This window comes from Mesoplodon densirostris, chromosome 17, assembly GCF_025265405.1.
Source record: "Mesoplodon densirostris isolate mMesDen1 chromosome 17, mMesDen1 primary haplotype, whole genome shotgun sequence".
Lineage (NCBI taxonomy): Eukaryota > Metazoa > Chordata > Mammalia > Artiodactyla > Ziphiidae > Mesoplodon > Mesoplodon densirostris.
The window spans coordinates 13772801-13798455 of NC_082677.1; the positions used below are offsets into that span (position 1 = coordinate 13772801).

Sequence of the window (25655 nt, forward strand, 5' to 3'; positions counted from 1 at the left end):
TTCTTTGTACAAGAACAGAAATAACCCCAGGTCTATTTGTCCTCTGCCAATTCCATACTGCCCTGGCCAAGCAGCTAATAGATGTGTCTTTCCCTCTTCTGGTCCGTTTCTAGACGTGCCACCTTAGATCAAGGTAATCACTATGCAAACAGATTTTTCTATGGTAATTGCTTCTGCCAGGAACAACATGATGACAAACCGATTTTTATCTTTAGTGTTCTTAGTAGCTAAAGCTACTGCCTGGAAATATTGCCAGGTCCCTGCATTTTATTTTGTGATTAAAAAGAGGTTTCTAACACCCTCTTAAAGATTTCTGCCTTCTCTAACCTCCCATATTCAAATTATTTCACTTATAACAGAGAGTTACCAAACTGAAGGGATCACCTGAAATATCCAAGATAATTATCTGTTAACAGCAGATAAGTGAAGTTAATAAATGAAGTTTTATTAAGTTTTATGCAGTTTGACTGCAACTAGCTTTAGCTGATATTAAGACCAGTTCTGCTTTTTCCATCTTGTTCGTTGCCCATTCATTCATTAAAGAAATAATCAATGAACACTTACTCGGTGCCAGGGACCAAATGAGTACCCGGTGAGGACACCAGACACAGACCTTAAACTCCTTCCAAGTCGAGTTATAGGAGTTGAATACTTGCTCTTATAAAAGTTAACAATTTTACTTGCCAAGAAAAAGAAACTTGGAGTTTCTCTAATGATATTCGCCACTAAAATCACTCCTAGTAGTTACTTTCTAAAATGTAAAGACAGATATAGCAGGAAAAGAAAAATAGAGATAAATAAAATAAATTATTCTGCTCCACCTTTTTGTGTGACCTGTATTTTATAAATAAAATTTTAAATTGTTTGGGTACACAATGAAAAACACTTGTGATGCACAATAGTCATTAATGTTAAACTAAGTTTTTAAACTATTGGATATTTTTGGTGATTTTTCTCTTGAAAACAACTTCTCTTAAAACTAAAGAACTTCAGTTCATTTCATCTTTCATTAGCCTGACTATTGATGTTAAAAAGTCAGAATCTTAACTCTCACCTTGTTAGGTAAACAGCAACTGATAACATCATTCAAGGAACGTGACTAAGTTACAAAAATTCAACTCCAATCATATGACATTGTAATTTACTCATGAGAAGACATAGCATGATTTGGGGAAAGTATACATATTTTTTCTTAGTTCCTTGGTTAGTGGAATAATTTTCCTTTTTAAAAAAAAACTATGTGTTTGATTTAGAAACATAGACCTTTGGGGCTAGAGTATACTTTAGAAGTCATCTCTTTCCATTCCGTTATTTTCTACTGAGTACACTGATTTACTCTTTTTTTTTTTTTAAGATGTAAGCCACTCTTAATCATTCTGCAAGAAATGGCAAGAAGAATCCAAAATGTATAACTTTCAAGAAGTATGTTGCTTCCTATTTTGTCAATTAATATTTTTAATGGTGTAGGTTTTTTGGTTAATGAAAGTAAAGATATTACCATGGAAAGCTGGGAAACTAAAAAAGTATAAAAAAGAATTCACTCATTATCCCACTATCACTCTACACAGACATATTTTCTAGTCTCTTTTCAATATACATACACATTTTTAATAGTAGAAGCAAAATATTATCCAGTCTCTTTTCAATATACGTACACATTTTTAATAGTAGCAGCATAATATTATCCATACCATTTTGTATACTGCTTTTTAACTTAACATATTGTGATCCTTTTCCCATGACAAGGAAAATTCTTCACATAAATGATTTTTGATTACTACGTATTTCACCTTGTTTCTGTGCCATCATAATTATTTAAATATTCTTCTATGACTGGTCATTTAGATTGTTTATAATTCTATACTGTAAATATCCGATAGAGTTGTCCTTAATCCTAAAGAATTTGTGGACCAGTATTGACCCTCCCTCATTCCAAGGTCCCTTGTGCATCTCTGATATCACAGTCCTTCAGAAAGGCTTGTAACTGGAAAGAAGCCAGTTTCCTTCCAAATGTTCCTGGATGTGTAGACTGCTATTACTCAGAGACCTTGGCTAAGAATTCTAACTTGTTAAAACAACGTCTTCCACTGAGTTGCTAAGTACACACTTTAATGAAACTTCAAGCTATTGAGATCTATGAGCCTTCTTTACACATTCACAAACACTGCTGTCTTGATGATATAGACATACATCTGGCAACAAAAGTAGCAACAGAAAGAAATTCTAACCAATGGGAAATCCCCACCAGTGGTTGTCCTCAGCTAAGGTTCTAATGGCTCTGGCTCAGTTTTCAATCTCTGAAGTAAGCACAAATCACTTGTCCTGCGTAAAGTAGGGTAGATGCATGACTATCAAATATTTTGAAAAGATTGTTGTTTTCAATATGTGTGGTCTAATTGAAAGACCTTAGGTAAAAGAGTCTAATCTGTGCTGTCCAATATGGTAGCCATTAGCCATGTGTAGCCATTGAGCATTCAAAATGGGACTAGTCCGAATTGGGATATGCTGTGCATGTTAAATACATACCAGATTTCAAAGACTTAGTACAAAAAAAAAAAAAAAGAACGTAAAATATTACATTAAAGTTATTTTGTATTGATGGCATATTAAAATGCAATAGGTTTGACATATTGGGTTAAGTAAACTATTGTCAAAATTGGTTTCACATGCTTCTCTTTACTTTTTGAAATATGGCTACTGGAAGATTTAAAATTACATGTGTGGCTCACGTTATGATCCCTTTGAACAGTGCTGGTCTAGATACTTGAGTGTTAGTCCTGAATGTACTGAATAATCTTGGGCAAGCCAATTACCTTCTCTGTGGCTTAAGTTCAACACGTGTAAAATAGTGCCTTGCTCAAGTGAAAGCTGCAAAGGAACAAAGTAAATCTGGATTAGTTTTTATTAGTTACATACCTATATTGCTTACTTCTATAAGAATGTTTAAATATCTATAAGATAATATGTAAATTGAATAGCTTCAGCTACAAGTCCAAAACAAGTGAAGAATTAAAACTACTTGCAATTTGGGCTTCCCTGGTGGCGCAACGGTTAAGAACCTGCCTGCCAATGCAGGGGACATGGGTTTGAGCCCTGGCAGATCCCATATGCCACGGAGCAACTAAGCCCGTGCACCACAACTACTGAGCCTGTGCTCTAGAATCCGTGAGCCACAACTACTGAAGCCCGCGTGCCTAGAGCCGTGCTCCGCAACAAGAGAAGACACTGCAATGAGAAGCCCGTGCACGGCAAAGAAGAGTAGCCCCCGTTCGTCACAACTAGAGAAAGCCCGCGCGCAGCAACAAAGACCCAAATGCAGCCAAAAATAAAATTAAAACAAAAAACGACCTCAATTTTCCTCAACAATAGTTTCCACCTTGGGCAGCGTTGTAAATGTAATTTTTCTCTTGGGGTACTCTTCTTTCTTCCCATTCTTCCCCTTTTCTACCATCTGCCACAGATCAGCAGACTTTCTCTCGTCCCTTCCACGGGCAATATCTCCCCAAATATAAACCTGTTGCCCATGATTAGTCACTTACTAGTAGTGGTAGAAATTTATATCAGTATGGTACCTTTCACAGGTCATTTGCACTTTGCACTTTCCCTTTAGATATGGAATTTAAACTACTGTTTGCCTTTGTTGAAGAAACAAATCAGTAAGGACGTGTAAATTCACTCATCATGTCACAGTTTCTTTAAGAGCAGTATACCAGATTTAACATACATTTCTTTCAGTATAAACAAATACTTTAAAAAGTCCTGTGGAATAGGCTGAAAGAAAATGAAGGGTTCATTAAGATGGCATGTAAAGCAGGGGTCCCCCACCCCCGGGCCGCGGACCGGTACCGTTAGGACCCCGGCCACACAGCAGGAGGTGAGCGGCGGAGTGAACGAGTGAAGCTTCATCTCCTCCCCACCGCTCCCCACCACTTGCATTACCGCCGGAGCCATCCCCCCGCGCCCCCCCTTCCGAGGAAAAATTGTCTTCCACGAAACAGGTCCCTGGTGCCAAATAGGTTAAGGACCGCTGTAGGGGTTACATTGATTGCACTGTGTTCTTCAATTTTACAGGAACGAACAGGTAAGTGACCTGGGTGATCTACCTAGTCCCATTTAGGCTCCAATTCCTTTAGACAGAGATTCTAAGCAGACAAAAAGACCTGGCTGTGGTGAACAAGAAAATGCAATAAGATGCCAATGTGCAGAAATGATCAGACTCTAGGTTAGCAGGAGGATCAAATGAAATCAAGTAAGAATTAGGGAGCCAAGTAACTTGTTCCCAGGATGTGAATGTTAATAGTTCTCTCCAAGATAGCACACTCAGTAACATCTGATGGATAGAATGTAACGTTGGCAAACTTATTTTTAGCACCTAGAAAGTGTAATTGGAAATCCATGTCTACAGCCTATTGTTTAATGAGTGTTTATTAAAACCACAGGATGACATAGTCATCTTAATTACCAGTGGCATATGGATTGACAGTTACTCTCCATTACACTGTCAGGGTGTTAAAACTGCACTTCAAGATCAATTTCTCAGTGACTGCAGGAATAGCTACCCTTAGAAACTTCTATCTCAAAGGACTTCAGTGCAAAGGCACCTCTCCTGCTGACCACGTTAGGAGATAATGAGTGTTAGCTACTACACAGCTGAGAATCCAATAATTTGCTTGGGGGATGGTTTTCTTTCGATATATTTTTGGTGGTGATTCAGGTTGTCATTTTGTGATTTGAGGAGTTTGCTTTTAACCCCATGACAAAATGGTAAATAAGAGCTATCATGTTTTAAATTATTCAGTAACTCACATGTGTGATTCCTGTTGCCGCCTCAGGGTGGAAGGAGAAAGAGACCTATCAGAAAACCTGACTCAAACTTGTAAGCAGTATGATCTGACCTCAGCCCGTCTCCTCTTGTGTAAAAGAAGATAGTTGTATTTTCCCTGCTATTCTGCAGAGCTATTCTGCGAATTAAGGATGATAACCTTTGTTAGGTGATCTTAAGACCACCCTCAGCTTTGTTTGGAATATGATAAAGTGTGAAAGAGTAGAAAAAGCATGGGCTGGGCTTCCCTGGTGGCGCAGTGGTTGAGAGTCCGCCTGCCGATGCAGGGGACACAGGTTCGTGCCCCGGTCCGGGAAGATCCCACATGCCGCGGAGCGGCTGGGCCCGTGAGCCATGGCCGCTGAGCCTGCACGCCCGGAGCCTGTGCTCCGCAACGGGAGAGGCCACAACAGTGAGAGGCCCGCGTACCGCAAAAAAGAAAAAAAAAGAAAAAAAAAGAAAAAGCATGGGCTGAAGGCTGGGGTCTATTATTGGCAGGGCTAGTCCAGAAGGAAGTGGGAAATTTCTGTGGGAAATTTGCTTTATTTCTTTGAGTCTTAACTTTCCTCTCTCTCTCTTTCTATCCTTCATATCTCTATCCATTCATTCAATCATCCACACATACATATAAATATAACTGGGGAAGAACGAAAATATTGAGTAGCTTTATTTGTGAACTTAACACGATGTCTGAAAAGTGGTAGATGCTCAATAAATAATTATTAGTTTATCCTCCATGACCCCAATCCACCTGCAAAATACAAAGGAAGAAAGTATAACTTGTAAGAAGACACTTCAACTAATTATTTTTGAGCCATCTTAAATAGTACATGTAATCTTAAATGTTACATGTCACTACTAAATATGTTTGCTTCCAGGTCTTTCCTGCTTTATTTCCTCTTCTTCCTCTATATAATAATTTAAAAGTAACTTACAGCACTGTTATTCATAATAGGCAAAAGCTGGAAATACCCCAAATGTTCATCAACTGATGAATGGATAAATAAAATGTGGTATATGCATACACTGGGCTGCTATTCAGTAATAAAAGTATTGAAACATGCTACACTATGGATGAACCTTGAAAACATTATGCTAAGTGAAGGAAGTCTGTCACAAAAGACCATATGTTGTATGATTCCATTTATATAAAATGTTGAGAATAGGCAAATGCCTAGAGATAGAAAGTAGGCTAGTGATTGCCAGGGACTAGGGAGAGAGGATGGAATAAGGGGATGACTGCTAATGGATATGGAATTTCTCTTGGAAGTGATGAAAATGTCCTAAAAGTGATTGCGCTGAAAGTTGCACAACTCCCTGAATATATTAAATAACATTGATTTGTCCACTTGAAATAGGTGAGTTACATGGTATATGAACTATATCTTAATAAAGCTGCTACCAAAAAAAAAGCACTGTTTTAGTATGCTCAAAATAATGTACTTTAGCTTAAAGATTTCTGCTGCCTATCCTTTGCTGCAAAGGAAAGTAGTAGAGTAATAACTATTTAATTACTCCAAAATTAAGTGAGGGGGACAGTAGTGTTATAAATGCTGTCGTTTCCTTTCCTCAGTGGTTAACTCAAAGCCTTCAGATAAGCGAAAGGAGAAAATGGCTTGCACAAAATTAAGCTGGTTTAATTAGCAGCACTGAATCGTGTTGATAGATATAATTTTATCGTTTTAGGTCCTAAACCTAGTGCAGTCCTATGTGACTCTTCGAGTCCCTCTGTATGTTTCCTACGTGTTCCATTCCCCCGTTGGGGTAGGAGGCTGGCAGCATTTTGACTTGAAGTCAGAGCTTCGTCTAACTTTCGTGTACGACACTGCCATCTTGTGGACTGATGGAATTGTCAGCCCCCCAGAAGCTGAACTCCAAGGTGAGTTAACAGAGACTTGGAAAGCTAGTTTTCTTACCTATTTGAATGACTTAAGAGAAATTTTTACTGCAGCTAAAAATAATAGAAGCACCTTTCAATGTATTTTATTTTTAGAGTCAATATTTTAAAATAATTTCATTTCTGTCATGGAAAAACTTCTTTAAATTATATCAATGCATCCAATTTTGCATAATACGTGACTGTTAAATATAGAGTCCATTTTAGGTGATTAATCATTCATGTGTTACTCAACACAATCTCTCTCTCTCTCTAGATTTTAGAAAATGGATAGGGAAAGTTCCAATTGAAAGTAAGGAATGAACCCAAGAGAAAAAGTTACACATTTTTGTTTCTGAAAATGGGAGATGCATTTAAAAGCCCAGTATAAATTGTGTCCTGGATTCTAGTTCTGGGTCTATAGCTAACTAACTGGGTGATCTCAAACATATTGCTTGACCTTTGGCAGTCAATTTCTTATGAAAGATAGACTGGACTTCTAATATTCTTTCAGTTTTAAAATTCTATTATTCTATAATACTTTAGCTGAATGTCTTGGAACAGTGGTGGTGTGTGCCACTACAATTTGGGCCCCAAAATCACCTGCATAACTTTGTTTCAGTCTTGATGTCAGAATCATAATTAAAAGTCCACAAGCATGAAGCTAATTAATCCATTAGTAGAATTAGTGCTGTTTCTTTTCAGGCACATACTGCTGTTCAGGTTCCATGCATGTCTAACCATCATGACTTCTTATGAGCCAGAGGGAAAATACTGTTGATAGGACATCTCAAAGTGTGTTGTCTTAAACAGATTAAAATTACCTTAAAGCTATGTGAAAGGTAATATGATCACCCTAAGTAATCATTCTAGATCATTTCAAATGTTTTAATTCCATATCTTGCCTTAGGAAATGTATATTAAGTGAATCTTAACACAGATCCATCTCTTGGTTCTCAACTTCTACATAAGGATCTCATGTTTCCTTCTTCTATCTGTAGCCAACTTTGGTCAACTTGCTAAATTTCTTGGGGAAGTTTTGGAGTTTTCATTAAGCCTATAACATTTGGGATTACTCTGGAGAGCACAAACCTGTTTCCACCTACATGTCCAAATCTTCAAAATTTGACCAGTTCATCTTGTCTCTCAATTTACAGCTTAATTTCTATAGACTAAAGCTTTAAGAAATATCTTGGCCTATTGTAATCACTCTGTATATTTCATATGGACCTCATTCATGTGACCTAATTCTATTCTGCCTGCCTTCTAGACAGCTTTTCCTGTTAGAAAACAAAACAAAACAAAATAAGAATATTTCTAAAAAAAAAAATGAAGAAGAAGAATATTTCTGCCTCTCTGATCACTCAGACGTTTTCTGGTAATACCTTTTGGCTAGAATGCTTAAAAGATGAGAGGAACCTGAATTTGGTTTTGGAAGAAACCCCAGACATTAGGAGTCCTTGCTCACCAATATTCCCACTCTTGTGTCCCATCCCATCCTAGGTTCTCTCTACCCAACTAGCATGCGCATCGGTGAAGAGGGGCGTTTGGTCGTGAACTTCAAGACAGAGGCTCAGTTCCATGGCTTGTTTGTGCCGTCACATCCCGGTAAGCCCCATTACCCTTAAATAGCTGCTCCCCACACAACAAGGATATAGTTGTTCCATATTTGCACATGTTTCAGCATGCGTCCTTATGAGCTTTGAAGCCCTTAATTTCAAACGAACCATGTATGTACAAATATCTACATGAGGGCTTGATCATTGCTCAGCTACGTCTTATAAGCTACAAAATCATCACTGTAGAATTTTAGAGAAAATACCAAATGGTTAAAGTAAATTTAAAAGAAAACTCTACTTGGAGTTCCCTGGTGGCCTAGTGGTTAGGATTCTGAGCTTTCACTGCCGTGCCCTGGGATCAGTCCCTGGTCGGGCAACTCAGATCCTGCAAGCCGCACAGCGTGGCCAAAAAAATAAAGAAAGAAAAGAAAAGAAAGAAAAGAAAACTCTACTGAGTTAGTTTTAAGAGTTTTCCTTTAGATTGAGAACATAGCCACAACATTCCCATTCTCTACTTCAAATGTGTTGCCCAAAAATTTGAATTTTAGGTCATTTGTTCAGCGATCACAACTCTTTTCTAGGTACTGTAAGAAACCTTTATAATGGAAACAGAAGTGCCACTTCACTATTACAATTGTTTCAGACATGTTAACTAATTATCTTAAGTATTAGCTATGTAATTTTACTAATTTGATGGATTGTGCTGGAATATCAATAATGTGGCAGTCACTAATGTCCCGTGTCTAAGCTTTTGTAAAAAATTTCATGTCATTAGAAATAATTTTTTTTGACTTCGCATTACTAAACTGGTTTGCACATTTTACTGATGTGCCAACTCATGTCAGATTGGAAGAGGGAAATAATTCACACACTGTCTTCTGTGTCCTTCTTTTTTCTGGGTCGGACGGAGAGAATAAGGCTGAAAATTCAGGAGGAGAAAGACAGTTTGCTGTATTTTTGTGAGTCTGAGCTCTGAAATACAGAACCAAAGAGAATCATTTTGCTTTATTGTAATTGACTGTTCCGGAAAATGAGGATTTCCTGGTCTTTACAGTTCCCTTCCACGTGTCTACCTTTCTATTAAACTGAATCTTTGTTTAGATATGATTGAGGCAATCTAATTAAAATTAGACTCCAGTTATAAATTGGGTGTGCCTGGCTCTGTGGATGCAAATAGTCTGAGGTTCTGTTCATAGCTTCCGTGCATAATGAGTGCATTCACATCAGCCTTTATTGAATGGCTGTGCCTCCCTGGAAAGTAGCCCTGAACCATTTGAGCATTTCTGTACAATTATTTTTTGGCAGCATTATATAGAGTGGAAAAAGCACTGCATTAGGAATCAGAAGGCACACATCCCAGCTGTGTGATCCCGGAAGAGTCACACAATCACTCTCAGTCCAGGTTCTTTAACTGCGAAATGAGGATTATTATACCAACCCTGCTACTTTGCAGGCTTATTATAAGAATAAATGCAAATAAGGGATCATAAGGCACTTTGAAAACTCCAAACTGTTATGCACTCTTTTAACCACTAGACCATTACTGTTCTTGGCATTTTTCTAGCGGCCTTCACCAGCTCCATGATCATGTCAGTTGATCACCCAGGTCTAATGTTTTCCCTGCGTCTCATAAGGAGTGAACCAACCTATAACCAGCCAGTCCAGCAATGGAGCTTTGTGTCTGACTTTGCAGTAAGTGACTAAGGCTCTTAATTTTCCCTTGCTGCTGCCTTTTTAAATGAAAAACACAAATGTCCTCTCTGCTCCTTAAAGGTACGTGACTACTCGGGGACCTATACCGTAAAACTGCTGCCGTGCACCACTCCATCACACCAGGAGTACCGCCTGCCAGTCAGCTGCAACCCCAGAGAGCCTATCACTTTTGACCTTGACATCCGATTCCAACAGGTGTGTCTCCTAGAATTCTTTTCCCATGGAGAAGCCCACTTTGTTAAAGTCATAGTTTACTTTTATCCGTAAAAAAAATTTTTTTTTCTCACCCAATGACTTCAATTCTTACATGCTGAGAAAAAAAGGAAGTGAGGTAGGAAGGGAACAAGGGAAGAAGGAAAGAAGAAAAAATTGCCCTTTATCCGTTGCGGGTTCGGTTTATAAAATCCACAGCTTAAGAGTATACGAGGGCCTCCCTGGTGGCGCAAGTGGTTGGGAGTCCGCCTGCCGATGCAGGGGATACGGGTTCGTGCCCCGGTCTGGGAGGATCCCATATGCCGCGGAGCGGCTGGGCCCGTGAGCCATGGCCGCTGAGCCTGCGCGTCCGGAGCCTGCGCGTCCGGAGCCTGTGCTCCGCGACGGGGGAGGCCACAACAGTGAGAGGCCCGCATACCGGAAAAAAAAGAAAAAAAGAGTATACGAGGGTTATTTTTTTTCTTATGGGATCTGATCTCCTCCTGGAGTTTGCTGCCTTGGAGATTTGAGAATTTTCCCCAGAGTTCTGTACTTCTTCATCTTGTTCTTGATCATCAAGGAGAATAAATATCCTGTAGTTCATGCTACCTTAGAGTGCCTCATTGCCAATATGTATTAAAAGAAATGTGATGGCATCTTTTGCCCCAGAACTCTTACTAAATGTTGGCCTTCCACTGTTTACAAGTCCCTTATACATTCCAGTAAACCAGTGGAAATGAGCTCAAGCAATGCTAGTTAGTCCCATTCGAAAAATGATTTAACCTTGACAAGCTTTGTCTTCTTAAGAAGGACAAAGGGTTTCCCTGGTGGCGCAGTGGTTGAGAGGCCGCCTGCCGATGCAGGGGACACGGGTTCGTGCCCCGGTCCGGGAGGATCCCACATGCCGCGGAGCGGCTGGGCCCGTGAGCCGTGGCCGCTGAGCCTGCGCGTCTGGGGCCTGTGCTCCGCAACGGGAGAGGCCACAACAGTGAGAGGCCTGCATACCGCAAAAAAAAAAAAAAAAAAAAAAAGAAGGACAAAGTCAGTGTTACAATTCCCTAAGAAGTTGGTCTGGCTGGACATGACAATTTTAGTGCAGTGTTTACCATTCTTTATGTCAGCGTACAATGCACGTGTGTATCTGCAAATAATGTGTCTGTGCACCACCAGAACCATCGACAGCACATAAAAGGGCCTTTCCACTTGGTTTTAGGTCAGTGATCCAGTGGCAGCTGAGTTTAGCTTGAACACCCAAATGTACCTACTCTCCAAGAAGAGTCTCTGGTTGTCTGATGGATCCATGGGATTTGGACAAGAGAGTGATGTTGCCTTTGCAGAAGGTATCACTTTACAGATGAGAGGCCTGCTCATCTGTTGGCCATTATATCTGTTGTCCTTTATTGGGATTGTGTTTGAGGGGGACCATTATAACCTCCTTTATGGTTTTGAGATTATAACTGGGTCTTTATCATTTTGGCAGGGAGGGGTCACTGAAATTGGATATATGTTACAGGATGGTTTTTATTCTGGGGAAGTTAACCTCTATTTCCCTTATCTAAATGACTTTTGAAACAAGTCTGGATTTTTTTCCTTGAATGTTTTTTTTTCAATTTGCATGCACACCAATACTGCAGGTACATGAGAATATGTAGTTCATGGGCAAGGGTTGGTGCCTGTCTTGTTTAGTGGTATATTCCCAGAACCTAGCAAAATACCTAGTACACATGGTAGGTGTTCAGTAGTAGCTGTGAAAGAGATGATGAAATACCAGGGAGTTTCCTTAAACCCTCTTTCAAAATCAAATAAAGCTGGGCTTGGAGAGGGAAGGATTAAGTGTTTGGGATTAGCAGATGCAAACTAGTATATACAGAATGGATAAACAACAAGATCCTACTGTATAGCACAGGGAGCTATATTCAATATCCTGTGATAAACCATAATGGAAAAGAATATGAAAAAGAATATATATATATGTATAACTGAGTCACTTTGCTGTACAGAAATTAACACAACATTGTAAATCAACTATACTTCAGTAAAATTTTTTTTAATTTAAAAAATGTTTAAAAGTCAAATAAAGCTAATTCAACTTTTTATTGATGTTTTCCTTTTTAGTGTTATTCTATAATGATTTGCCTATACCTTGCCAACTAATATACTTATATAAACTGGACTTTAACCACAATGGGATGTTATGAATGTTAAATTATAGGCCAAGCCTTCAGGTATTCCCACTACAGGCTGAGCATGTGAGGGTCAATAAATCTCCAGTACTTGTGGTCGTCTGCAAAGTGGTCTCATCTGAGGCCTGGGAGTGGACCAGATCCTGAAGCCAACGCAAAAAGGTCTTCAACACTTGATGCCAGATTAGGAAGAGAAGGAAATGCTTTCTAATGTCATTATTGTCAGGAACTGTTTGCAGTGTCACATAGACATACCTTATCACTTAACAGAAGTAACATTTCCACGTCTCTGTTTCAGGCGATACAATTTATGGTCGGGTCATGGTGGATCCTGTCCAGAATCTAGGTGATTCCTTTTACTGCAGCATTGAGAAGGTGTTCCTGTGCACCGGAGCTGACGGCTACGTTCCCAAGTATAATCCAAAGAATGCAGAATATGGTTGCTTGGCTGACTCTCCTTCACTCTTATATAGATTTAAAATTGTGGTAAGTGCTTTGGCCCAAACAATGAACTGGGTAGATACTCAAAGCTAATTGTTTTTGTCTTCTGTTTTAAAACAATAGCATCTTTCTAAATGAAACCAAACGGTGGCATTTTATGGTACAGTAAGTCCCCTACATATGAATGAGTTCTGTTCCAAAAGCATGTTCGTAAGTCCAATTTGTTCATAAGTCCAACAAAGTTAGCCTAGTTACCCAACTTACACAATCAGCTATACTGTAGCAGCTACGTCACTGCTGTTTTTATGCTTGTTTCTGGACATCCTGGGCTTGAAATAAAGATACTGTACTACTGTACTCTATACAGTACTGTACAGTAAAGTACACAAAAGCACAACCACTTGTAGAGGATGCACGCACATGACAATGTACCCCAGAAACGTGAACTAATTTACGTGATTGGACACGCGAATACACGTTCACATCTTTCAAAGTTCGCAACTCGAAGGTTCATATGTAGGGGACTTACTGTAATTGGTACTTGCACAAAACTAATAGGAAAACTTTCTGCATTTGCAAAAGTTGGCATTATCTACACCAAGCCTCATTTTCCTTACTGCCTAAAGGACAAAGCTCAGCCAGAGACACAAGCCACCAGTTTCGGAAATGTCCTGTTTAATGCCAAGCTGGCAGTGGATGACCCTGAAGCTATCTTGTTAGTGAATCAGCCTGGATCCGATGGATTTAAAGTCGACTCAACACCACTCTTTCAGGTGGGCCAATAAAAAGGTCACTTACAATAGGTGTGTAACCACATGCAAGTTACTTAACATCTGAACACCTCAGATGTCTCCCATGTAGAAGGCAGTAATTGTCATATTTCATAGAGTTAATGTGAACTTTGAGTAAAATAACGCTTGTGAACCACACCAGACCCTCCTGGGCTCAGAGTGAACATTCCATAAATGTTAGCTATTATTATGTTTATTAATGTATTCATGTTATTTTAAGTCTACGTGTAATGAAGACCCTTATTCAGTCCAGAATATAAATCTAAATGTGATGGTTGGGAACCCTGCTCTTATTGTTCGAAACATCCTTTCGGTTGACTTTTTTTTTTTTTTTTGCGGTACGCGGGCCTCTCACTGTTGTGGCCTCTCCCGTTGCGGAGCACAGGCTCCGGACGCGCAGGCTCAGCGGCCATGGCTCACGGGCCCAGCCGCTCCGCGGCATGTGGGATCCTCCCGGACCGGGGCACGAACCCGTGTCTCCTGCATCGGCAGGCAGACTCTCAACCACTGCGCCACCAGGGAAGCCCTTTTTTTTTTTTTTTTTTTTTTTTTTTTTTTGTGGTACGCGGGCCTCTCACTGTTGTGGCCTCTCCCATTGTGGAGCACAGGCTCTGGACGCACAGATTCAGCGGCCATGGCTCACGGGCCCAGCCGCTCCGCGGGGAGCAAGTGCATCTTTTAGGATGTTTACTGAAAATTGTCCAGACAGGATGGGCTGGAGAAATATGTTATCTTTATTCCTCGTAAAGAAGGATGCTTGAGAAAGCATGTCTGTTCTTCTGAATCTTTTCAAACAGGAAGTTAAGTTAAAGTATGATTTGTTTTGTTTTGTTTTTGTTTTTAATGTTAACTCTGAAGGCACTTGACCTCTTCTAAATCCTGAAGGCTTCAAAGAGCCATCAGAAAATGCCTTCTTTTCACAAACCCTGGAAAAGCAGAAAAACTGACCTTTTCTATGGCCTTATGTGTAAAATACACAGCAAGACATACTGGAAAAGAGTCTTGAGGTTCAGAAGATCTGACTGTAGTCCTGCCTCTGATACTAGCTTAGACTTGACATTAGGCAAGTCACTTAACTGCTATGTATTCTCATTTACTCATTTTTTATTATTTAATTTTTATACAATTTTTAAAAGGTTACACTCCATTTACAGTTATTACAAAATATTGGCTCTATTCCCCATGTTGTACAATACATCCTTGTAACCTGTCTTACACCCAATAGTTTGCACTCCCACTCCTCTACCCTTATATTGCCCCTCCCTCCCTTCCCACTGGTAACCACTAGTTTATGCTCTATATCTGTGTCATTCACTCATCTTTTAAATGAGTAAGTTAGACTGTGTGATCCGGAGTTCTCTGCAGCTCTGACAAGTCATAACTTACCAAATATTTACCACCACGCGCTCCCTTAAGAGTTGCACAGCATATTTTATAGTGCTTTACACAAAGCCTTGCGCATCCTACACGTGTAAAAATATTAAGGATATGAATTCTGCAGACTAAGTTAAATGATTATTGTCTCTGCCATGAGTTTCTCTTGCAAAGAGTCGTGAATTTTTAGGTTGGCATAAGCTTTAATTTTCTAATGAATAGAGTTGTGTTTCCTAGGTCTCTCTGGGTCGAGAATGGTACATACACACCATCTACACAGTAAGATCAAAAGACAACGCCAATCGAGGCCTTGGCAAACGAAGCGTGGAGTACCAATACCACTCTTTGGTGAGTAAAGGGAAGCCCCAGGCAACTACCAAGAGCCGGAAGAAGAGGGAAATCAGGAGCACAGCCCCGCTGGTGTGGGAAATCGGGGCTGAAAACAACCGAGGAACAAACATCCAGCACATCGCCCTGGACCGCAGCAGCAGGAAGCAGATCCCCCAGGGGAGGGTTCCTCCTGACGGCGTCCTCCCCCGGGAGCTCAACCGTCCCACCTCTGAGGTCAGCCTGGTCATGGTGGTGGTAGGCGTCGCGGTGGGGCTCCTCGCACTCTGCCTCACGGCCATCGCAGTGATGATGCGCCAGGGCAAGAAGAGCACCAGGAGGAAGGGCACCCCCAAGGGCTCCGGCAGCACCGAGCCCATGATGCCCCCGCGGGGCCACCACAGCGACAGCTCAGAGGTTTGATGGCCACAGGTGGAATTCAGCTTTTCCTCAAGTGCACAGGAAAAGACAATAGAAACCCAATGCTGTCAACAGCAGAGAATTGGGGACTTCTGTGACAAAGCTGCTCAGAGGACCTGACTGTACTAGTGAACTTTGATTTGCGTGCCGTCCAATCGATCAGGCATCAAAGGACAAATTCAGACCATAGACCACATCTTTCCTCTTGCCCAGAAGGCATCAAGTATGTATCTAGATGTACACAGAGCCATAGATGGACGGGGAGGAATGTATTTCTCATCTTAGGCATTTTCTCTACACAGTAGAGATGAACCTATTCAACGGTGCTAACAGACTCCTTCAGAAGTTTAAGAGGAGTCTATTGTTGCTATATTAGTATGTCTTGAAGGTGCAATTATCACATTGTTTATTCATTGTATAACAGTTTATTACTAAAAAGGTTTTAATTGGTAGTCTCGAAGAATGATGAATACACTGTTTATTGTGACAAGTTTTCTAATAGGCGAAGACAGCATGGAATTACGACCGAGGGTAGCTCAGCCCACACATCACATTTTTTCCTACTTGAGAGAGAGTGGAAGGAAAGACAGAGGGACAACAACTCACTCACTTCAATTTGGATTGTTTCTCATCTTCGTCGGACCCTTCTTGTTTCATTTGCTTATTTAATTTTAAATTAAACCAAAGAATATGTTAAGTCTGGAGAAGATTGTTGAAGAGTGACTGCTCTGTTCGGGTACTTGGTCAGAAATAGAATTCTTGCATGATAATACGGTATTGGTGCTCATTTAAGAGGGTTGGTGCCGTTTGGATGATGAAGATATGCCATAGAGTTAGATTCACATTTACAAGACAATGTTCTTTAAGAACTGAGCCTAGATGTTTGCAGTATTGAACCCATAAATGATCAGGACAAATATCATTCTGATGGTGAAGGGAGAAAGTGGTATTTATTAATATAATATGTTTAACCAAAGTGCCTCTTACCTATACTTTATAGAATAAAAGAACATTTTAACAATGATACATGAGTTTAACCCTCACGACAGCATCACACAGCAAGGTCCAAAACTCAAATTGTCCAGAAGACATTTTATTAGCTTTCTAATAGACACCTGGTCCAAACAATGGGAATCCCTTCAACCGTCATTCCAGAGGTGATCTTCTAGGTGGCCAGCATCACTGATCATATTCTTTTTTTTTGGGGGGGGGGCATGCCACGCAGCATGCAGGATCTTAGTTCTTCCATCAGGAATAGAACCTATGCCCCCTGCAGTGGAAGCGCAGAGTCCTAACCACTGGACCACCAGGGAAGTCCCGATCACATTCTTTTTTGATCAAAGAAGAAAACTTCACTCTCTGGCATCTTCAGTTCAGTGAACTGATGCAGTGTGGCCCATCTCAGTACCTAAAAATATAACTTGTAATACTGCTTGCAGTGTTATAAACCAAGGAACTTGAGTGAGCTTGCTCAGCAAGCTTCTCATTGTCTTTCTAAGAAATGTGCTTTCATCAAATAGCAGAACTTTCGATTGGAAAGGGAAAATGTCAGTCATTTAGTGACCAATCTTCCAAAAGCTAGTAAATGTATTTCAAACGAAAATAAGGTCAGGAGAAAAAGAACCTGACCTAAAGACTAACCCTCAAGTGCCGCCTGGGGTCCTCTTTCATTTCTAGTTATAACCTGGCCAAGCTGGACATCCTGGTGGAATGGAGATTTTTAGAAGGCTAACCTCTCCTCAGATCATACAGTCATTTCCAGCCTGATGTCTGTGAGCACCAACCATCTCTTGATTGAAAAAAGGACGTGACACTGGTGCTGGGAGAGAGGCCAAATGTATCCAGTACTTGCCTCTCTTCTTTGGGGCAGCTCTGCACTTGACATTCAAAGTCTTTTAAAGGATAGAGTAGACCGTAGTCTCCTTCCATTGGGGAATATACAAATGTCACCTACAACTCAAAGGTCTCCCAAAGGACTTATATAAAGAGAAAGTACTGTATAACCCAGGAGATCACTTATCAAATAAACATCAATACTTTCTTAATGATCCCCTTTTCTTTTGCTTTGCCCTCTGGTAGATGCTTAGCTACTTCTTTGGCTACCTCATAACTTGTATAGGAATGAGCGTGACTTAAGCAACTTCAAATAGTGTGTGGACTTTTTACTACTTAGCATTGGATTCAGTGTGTGTAGACTGTTAGAACCTAAGTACTCTCAGTTGACTTTATGTTACGTTAGTAGTTAAGATGCTTCTGAGCCTGATTGTCATACAGCCTTAGGGGTCTCTGTGATTAAATATGTTATCAATGAAGCATCATTACAAGAAGTCTATTTTGAGCCTTTGAGCCAGGCTGGTTTTTTACCAAATCTCTCTCTACAGTGAGTTGTTCTAATGAGACGACTTGGGATGAATTGGAGTGCTTATATAATACAGAACACATCCTTTCCTAACAAAGAAAAATCTCTCCCTCTCTGCCCATCTCCTTATCTCTTTCTCTCCCTCTTCTCTTCTTCCTTCCTTTCCTCCCAGTGAAAAAAGAGAGTCTGTGGGAAATAAGCAGAATTTCTTAAGTGTCAACTTGGATTTCTGCATCATTTTCTTAATATTTATGTACTTAATAGACATTTAATCAAAAACTCTTTTTAGTGGAAAAATCAGACACAATGCTTTGTTGTGCAATAAAACAGATCCTTAGTTTCAATATTTTGTTTGTAGAGAATTATTCTGGTACAATCAGAATAAATACATAAAATAGCTTCCATAGAGGACAGGATATAAGCAGTAATAGCTCCTTAGATACTCATAGCTTCTGACTCCAATGAAAACAAGGTCTTGTTGACATTATATAGTAAACACAAAACACAAAGCAATATTAAGCTTTAGTGGTTCACCTGGTATATGAACCATGACACATGAAAACCTCTAATTGTGTTTTAACAATGGTTTTATTTATTTCAGTTAATTCCCTCAGTTAATGTTTACCAAATGCTCCTCTAGGATTAGCCACATTGAGAGATTACATGGAAATGAGAAACTACTCTCCCTGCCCTCGGGCAGGTTGCCGTCAAATGTGGCTCTTTCTTTGGACTAAAGGGATCAAGATTTGTATTAGTTTCTCTCCCGGACAAAGAACACACCAGGCCCATCTGTGAACTATAATTTAGAAATCTCTCTAGAGTACCAGCAGTAGAGTCTACTCTTCTCCATCTAAGGAACCCCACATGTTATAGATCATTCTGAACACAACTCTAATACAAAAGATTTCAAATCAGTAATTTAATGGAGTCATCCTTTGCAAACCCACTCAGAGAAAGTACATTGCAGAGTTGTAGGTGGCCCTGCCTATTCTTTTCCTCTTGATGGAAGACAGACTCCCTTTATTCCAAGAATGGGATATAACACCTAAACTCTTCTTCTAGTTCTGTAACATCATCAGCACCTCCCGAAGTCCACTCTTTCACAAGCATCACAATGTGTGAACAATATGTGGAAAGGTCAGCTGGAATTCTGCAGCCATACTACTGCAGAGCATTTTTGACAAGAGGACCAACGCTTGTGAAGGGATTCAGCTCTGGAAGCAACAAAAGAGCCTCTTTATCAAGTCATCTTACCTCTAATTAGTTTCCAAGGTACCAACACCAAAGTCAATTTTAAAAATGAAAACTGAACTGTGTAAAACCCACAGAGAGCCTTTCCTCATACAAATCAGTGCTAAAGGGTAAAGCAGCCCCCAACTGAGAAATATTAGAGTAACAATAACAGAGTGAAATGTAATGACATTTAGATTTTAAAAGTTGGAAATTTTTTTTTTTTTTTGCGGTACGTGGGCCTCTCACTGTTGTGGCCTCTCCTGTTGCAGAGCACAGGCTCCCGACGCACAGGCTCAGCGGCCATGGCTCACGGGCCCAGCCGCTCCACGGCATGTGGGATCCTCCCGGACCGGGTCACGAACCCATGTCCCCTACATCGGCAGGCGGACTCTTAACCACTGCACCACCAGGGAAGCCCAAAAGTTGGAAATTTGATTTCAGCTACTGCTTTGAAAATATCTATTTAGTATCAACTTAAAAACCAACTTAGTCTTTTAATAGGAAAAAAAAAAATTTAAGGTGCAAATGGTTTACAAATTAGAAATTTACATAATTGCATTAATTTGAAAACAAGCACATTATGGTTCTTTGAAACTTTCATTTTTTTCTAGCCATGATAGCAATAATAAAAGGATGAAAACAGGTGTCTTCACTCACCATACGGCAAATGAATGGGACTCAAAGATTCCACATTCCAACTTGTCAAGGCTTAGAAATGTATAATTTGGCCAGAAACTATAAATACTACTGTTATCTCTCTCTCTCTCTCTCACGCACACACACACACACACACACACACACACACACACACGTGCATTAAAAAACAGCCAAACAACTCATTTCTAGAAAAAAATGACCCAAAAAACATAGTTCTACCCGAAAATGCCCATTTTGAAGATTTTCAAGGTCAACGCAATTGTCATTTGTAAAAACAGACTATAGTGGGAGTTTCTTTGACATTAATTCAAAGGTTAATATGTTTCCTTAAGATTTTTCTCCTAGAATTGATCCCAGTATTACATGGTAATGACACAAGAATTCTTAAAAAATGTCTTCCATAGGTTCAAAATATTCTTCACTGTTTATTTCTCTTTGTTTCCATATCCTTGGATGTTAAGAACATAATACTTTGAGATTTTGGTAGTTTTTATTTTGATAAGAAATTTTAAAACAAGTGCATGGTATTTTCCTACAGTTTTTACTAGAAAGATTACACAGAAACATTTTAAATAGGGAAAGAAAGCCGATTCTGTCTTTAGAAATAAAGTTGATAAAACAAAATAGACTAATGAGAGACTCTTTTAATTTTATTGGGAGAAAAATGAGAATGTTGACTTTACAAACTTTTAAACAGTTTTGCTTTCTTCCCTATCTTTCAAGTGCATTTATTTTCTTTTCCCTGATATTTGTGTGCATTTTTTCAGTATTGTGTTTTGCTAAAGTACAAATACAACAACATCAAAAACAACTGCTGTAGCAACATCTACTTTTACTTTGTTTTCTTTCCTTTTTCCTTCCTTTCTTCCTTTCTTTTCTTCTTTCTTTCATGGGCTTTGTTTTTTTCGCTCTCCGAGATTTGTCATTCTTCCAGTAATGTTTCCCTTTTAGTTTTGAAACCATTACCATTTTCACTAAATCATTAGCATTCTCATTCATCTGAAAGCTGGCAAGTGAGCACAGGGTTTTCGCAGTATCCCTTCTTTAGAAAATGTTCAGGCTTTTGGATGAAGGAAAAAAAAGAACTTCCTGCAAAAGATCAAAAGCATCATGTTGAATAATGTGATGACAATCTGTGCCTTGCTTTTCTCTCAGTGGAAGTTCAACATTGACATTTAAGATGTAAAAAAGAAAAATCCCTGTAAGACTTTAATTGAGTAAGAATAAAAGGTCAAAGTTCACACAGATGAAGTTGTTTTGGATGACTGAATACTTTGCGATGAAATAAATGGCCAAAAATTATTAAAATGTTAACAGCGTTGAAGTGTTGATATTTAAAATTATAATCATCAGATGCACAAGACTTATACTACTACCCAGACGTGGCCTCCACTGATTACATGATTCCTTAAACACTCTAAGTGAATTTCTACTACAGATATTCATTTTTTCTGATGTTTGGCCCTGTAACATAGGAAATGTCAGGGTTGTACCTTAAAAAAGAAGAAAGAAAAGAGAAATGTAAACTTTAAAAACTAACATTAAAAATCAAGTCCATTATAATAAAAATCACTTAAAATATAGAAAGGCAATTACTGGTAAGACTAAGAGAAAATTTCTGTAGGGGCCCACATTAAGCAGATTACAAAAAGTAGTACAAAGCAGAGTCTTTCTCAGTGGCCTCAGGAATTCACGCTTTTGGCAAGATATTTTAAGCCCATTTGTCTGTACAAAAAAACTTTATCCTGGACAAGGAATTGTATGTTTTATAATCATTTTAAGTGCCTGCTTCTGTACCAAGCGCCCTCCAAAACACTCAACAAATTTATATTTATCTAGCCACTGAGTGACATAACTGTGTGTAATAGAATTATTCACAGAACTTAATAGCCCTTGTGATTTTCCCATGGGAATTCTTCAAAAGCATTCAGGGTCTAGTTTTTTTTTCATCTGTTTACTAGGGCACTGCGTATTTGCTGGATATTGAAGTTTATCCCTGGGAATTCAATTATGCAAATAATTTGGAGCCATTCAGTCTTAAATCCATGTCTAAAATAATTCTTGCTACCACTTGCACCTGTTTTCCTTCAAAATATATCACATGTTGAATATAAATAAAGCCCATATAAGTATAAAAGTGTTAAAATGGCCGAGTTATAGTGGTGCATTTTATAACTTTCATTCACACTAAAATCACAGAATCCCCGTGGTCTGTAATGAGTGGCAGTTATTTCCATTCTGGTTCTAGAGACTTGAGGTTCCGCAGGCTTTCACCCTGGGACCTGTGCTCCCACTACCTCCTTAGTGCTGGTGGTAAAATGTTGCTGCTCCTCTGGGTCCTAGTGTCTGCCTACCCATTGTAGACAGGGGCAATGTAGAGTTAGAGGCAACAACATATTTAGGTGACTAACATTTTGTCCCAGGGAGCAGGGTGATAAGACCTTGCTAAGCTATGAAACTCTGCCCAGCTACACTGGTGAGGATGAATCAACTGATCTGATCTATTGCTGGGTGTCTTTACTGCCAAGGAGACTAGTCACTTTTATGCAAAGTTAACCTAACTCAATCATTACTTGATTTATTTTTAATATCATTTGACTAATTTTAAATTAATCATTTATTAATTTTAAATTAATTAGTATTTTAATTTAACACCAGAAGGAAATGCAAAGACAGCCCCTTATAACTGTTGAAGACAAATCCCCCCAAAGGGGCAAAATACACAAAAGAAGGCAGAGTCGGCGGGGGGAGGGGAAAAGAACTCCTGTGTCAAAGCTCTTCCGGCACTTCCAAGGCTCAGGGGAGAAATGGTCATGTTTTAGCAAAAATGTTGTGATCAGCAACAGAAATGTGTGGCTCCATCAGTCCTCACCATAGGAGAAAAAGAAGGTGTGTGTGGTAGGGAAATTTCCAAGCTGCGTGGGACAAAGCCTGACCTTCAGGATGTTGGGGAAGGGTACCAAAGAAAGGAAGATTGATGATCCAGCCCCACCAGAATAGTGACGGTGGAAGGTAGGATCTCCCTGCCAGAAAGTCACAACCACCACACAGGCACCCAGTTTAAAGGAAAAGCCCCCAAACCAGATTTAGTCAAAGCGGACCTTACTAGAAAAAAAGTCACCAGGAGCAGCGTCGGGCCCCTTTGAGACTACCTTCTACTTCCTCCCTAACCGGCCCCCAAGCCAGGAAACTGCCCCAAAGGAAGTTTGATAGGAATCCTTGAAAATCCTCTTCCCAACAGCTCCCAAAGCATTTCAGGATGTTAAGATCTCATCCTAGAAATTGAAATGTGACTAATCGCAAAGTGACAAAAGGTAGTAGAGAAGGTTACTGAACAGAATAAGATTATAGCCAAAGGAAATTGGGGCAGCTCAGAGATGCATGCAGGGTACCCACGGGGGGAAGGATATTTGGAGAAGGGTGTAGGCAAAAAGAGGTCAAAACATTTCCCCAGACCTTCCCCAGAGTTAAACCGTTCAGAAGACAAAGAGTCAGAAACACATAGGCTGCATGAGGACACATGAGAGCTGAGGCCTGAGGGCGTTCTGCCACTTCTGAGGAGGACAGGACGGACCCCCATCCCCTTCCACAGCACTGCCACCATTTGGCTTGAGTTCTAGAGAGACCGCTAAATCAAGAGGCACTGCTGATACCCGAGTGGCGGAAGTGAAGGCCTCAAAGGCAGGGGCCTGAGTCAAAGAAGCTTTGTTTATAATTTACAGATGGATGATTTTCCGTTGCAACGATCTACACAGCATATTATTTCCAGGGGCATTTCCTGTACATTAAAACAGGGGTCTGCGCCGTGTAGATGAATCCTCTAATTCATCTCCTTGGAGATGAACCCTACTTCTATGGAGATGAGGACCCCAGGCTCATAACTTGCTGTTTTTTTGTTTTTTGGGTTTTTTTTTTTTTGCGGTACACGGGCCTCTCACTATTGTGGTCTCTCCCGTTGCGGAGCACAGGCTCCGGACGCGCAGGCTCAGCGGCCATGGCTCACGGGCCTAGCTGCTCCGCGGCATGTGGGATCTTCCCGGACCGGGGCACGAACCCGTGTGCCCTGCATCGGCAGGCGGACTCTCAACCACTGCGCCACCAAGGAAGCCCATGACTTGGTGTTTTTAAACCTAAGTTTTATTATAATTCAGGTACGACACGGCCAACAGGCAAGAGACAACTGCCATTGAAAAGATAGTTTAATTATACTCACAGATCCCAAGAGGAGCTGGCACACTGCATGCACCACCAGGGCACTAGGGGAGCAACAGTGTCCATCAGGTCGCAAGGGACTTCCCTGCTGGCGCAGTGGTTGGGAATCTGCCTGCCAGTGCAGGGGGCACAGATTCGATCCCTGGTCCAGGAGGATCCCACATGCCGCGGAGCAACTGGGGCCGTGCGCCGCAGCTGCTGAGCCTGCACTCTAGAGCCCGCGCCGCAGCTGCTGAGGCCTGTGCGCCTAGAGCCCGTGCTCCGCAATGGCGGAGGCCACATTGGTGAGAAGACCGCGCACCGCAGCGAGAGATGGCCCCCGCTCGCGCAGCAACGAAGACCCAACACAGCCAAAAATAAATTAATTAATTAAAAAAAAATCAGGAGGCAAAAGGAGCAAAGGCAAAGTGCAGGCAAGAGCCTTTATCGTGGTTTCCATGGGAAGGAATGGGTGAGGCAGGTAAACGGTTTAGGATTTGCTGGTTTGAATCATTTCACTGGGCCCTAGGACACTGAGCTGTCCCTAATTATCTGGTACCTGGCGCTGGGGTGATTAGGTCAGATGGTATGGCCCAGGGTGTGAGGGCCGGATAAAGAAGGCAGTGGGGTTAGGAGCTCTGAATTGTTTGGTTTGCATATGAAAGGCACAAATGTCTAGGAACTGATTAGCCCTCTTTGACTCTGTCTGTAAGGGCAGAGTTAAGTAGACTCTAGAAGAAGGACCAGGATCTTTTCATCTCAACTCCCAAAATATTCAATTATACTCCAAACCAGAGCAATAAGCACAAAGACCTTCAAAGTCAAACTGATAAAAATTTGAGACTATTTCTTTCCTCCTCGCAAATAGCACTCAAATCCCTCAGCAAAAGGTAAAAGAAGGAAAAGCAACGTTTGTGAGAAGCAATGAGGAGTCTTCTGTCTTAGTTGTGTCTAGTCCCCCAGGCCCTCAGTCCAGCCATGGCAAGTTCCTAGGAGTTGTGAGCAGAGAAACAAGACGCGGCGGGGAGCAGGTGGCTGGATGGGCCTTTTTTAATGTTTCAGAGGAAATCTGAAACGAGTGAATTTTTGGCCAGTGAACAGGGGAGGCCCTTTTGCCAAACTTACTAATTAATAAATCAGTTGTTTTTATAAGGCAATGAATACAATGTCCAAATAGCCAAGAAACAGTCATAGGGGATTTTAAACTCAGTTTGAATTTCTACCCAAAGTAACATTAATTACTAATCATATTTCCTGGAATTGCTGTTTTCTCCACAATCTGCTAGTGAATTGAATTTCTTCTTTAACTTAAAGGTCAAAAAAAAAAAAATTGGAGATACTCCCCATGCCCCATCCTGCCCCTGCCACTACATGGAAGAACAGACAACTATTAACACAGGGTCAAGGTCCTCAAATGTACTGTGGCCTGCGCTTCTCTCTCTGAAGGTGTCTTGCCTCCCTCTTTTATACCTAAGATAATTGACAGGGATGTCATCCAATTCACATTTTTCCTTTGT

The 25655-nt window shown here is 40.4% G+C and overlaps 1 protein-coding gene across 1 annotated transcript in view; it reads left to right on the forward strand.

The window, feature by feature from the left end:
• FREM2 (FRAS1 related extracellular matrix 2) overlaps positions 1-15701 on the forward strand; it is a 147884-nt gene extending 132183 nt beyond the window's left edge. The window contains exons 17-24 of the mRNA XM_060080003.1: positions 6509-6701; positions 8202-8306; positions 9822-9949; positions 10031-10165; positions 11376-11502; positions 12644-12831; positions 13413-13559; positions 15189-15701. Of these exons, the coding sequence (XP_059935986.1) occupies positions 6509-6701; positions 8202-8306; positions 9822-9949; positions 10031-10165; positions 11376-11502; positions 12644-12831; positions 13413-13559; positions 15189-15701 (1536 nt within the window). The remainder of the gene's footprint in view (positions 1-6508; positions 6702-8201; positions 8307-9821; positions 9950-10030; positions 10166-11375; positions 11503-12643; positions 12832-13412; positions 13560-15188) is intronic.
• Positions 15702-25655: the final 9954 nt, after the last annotated feature.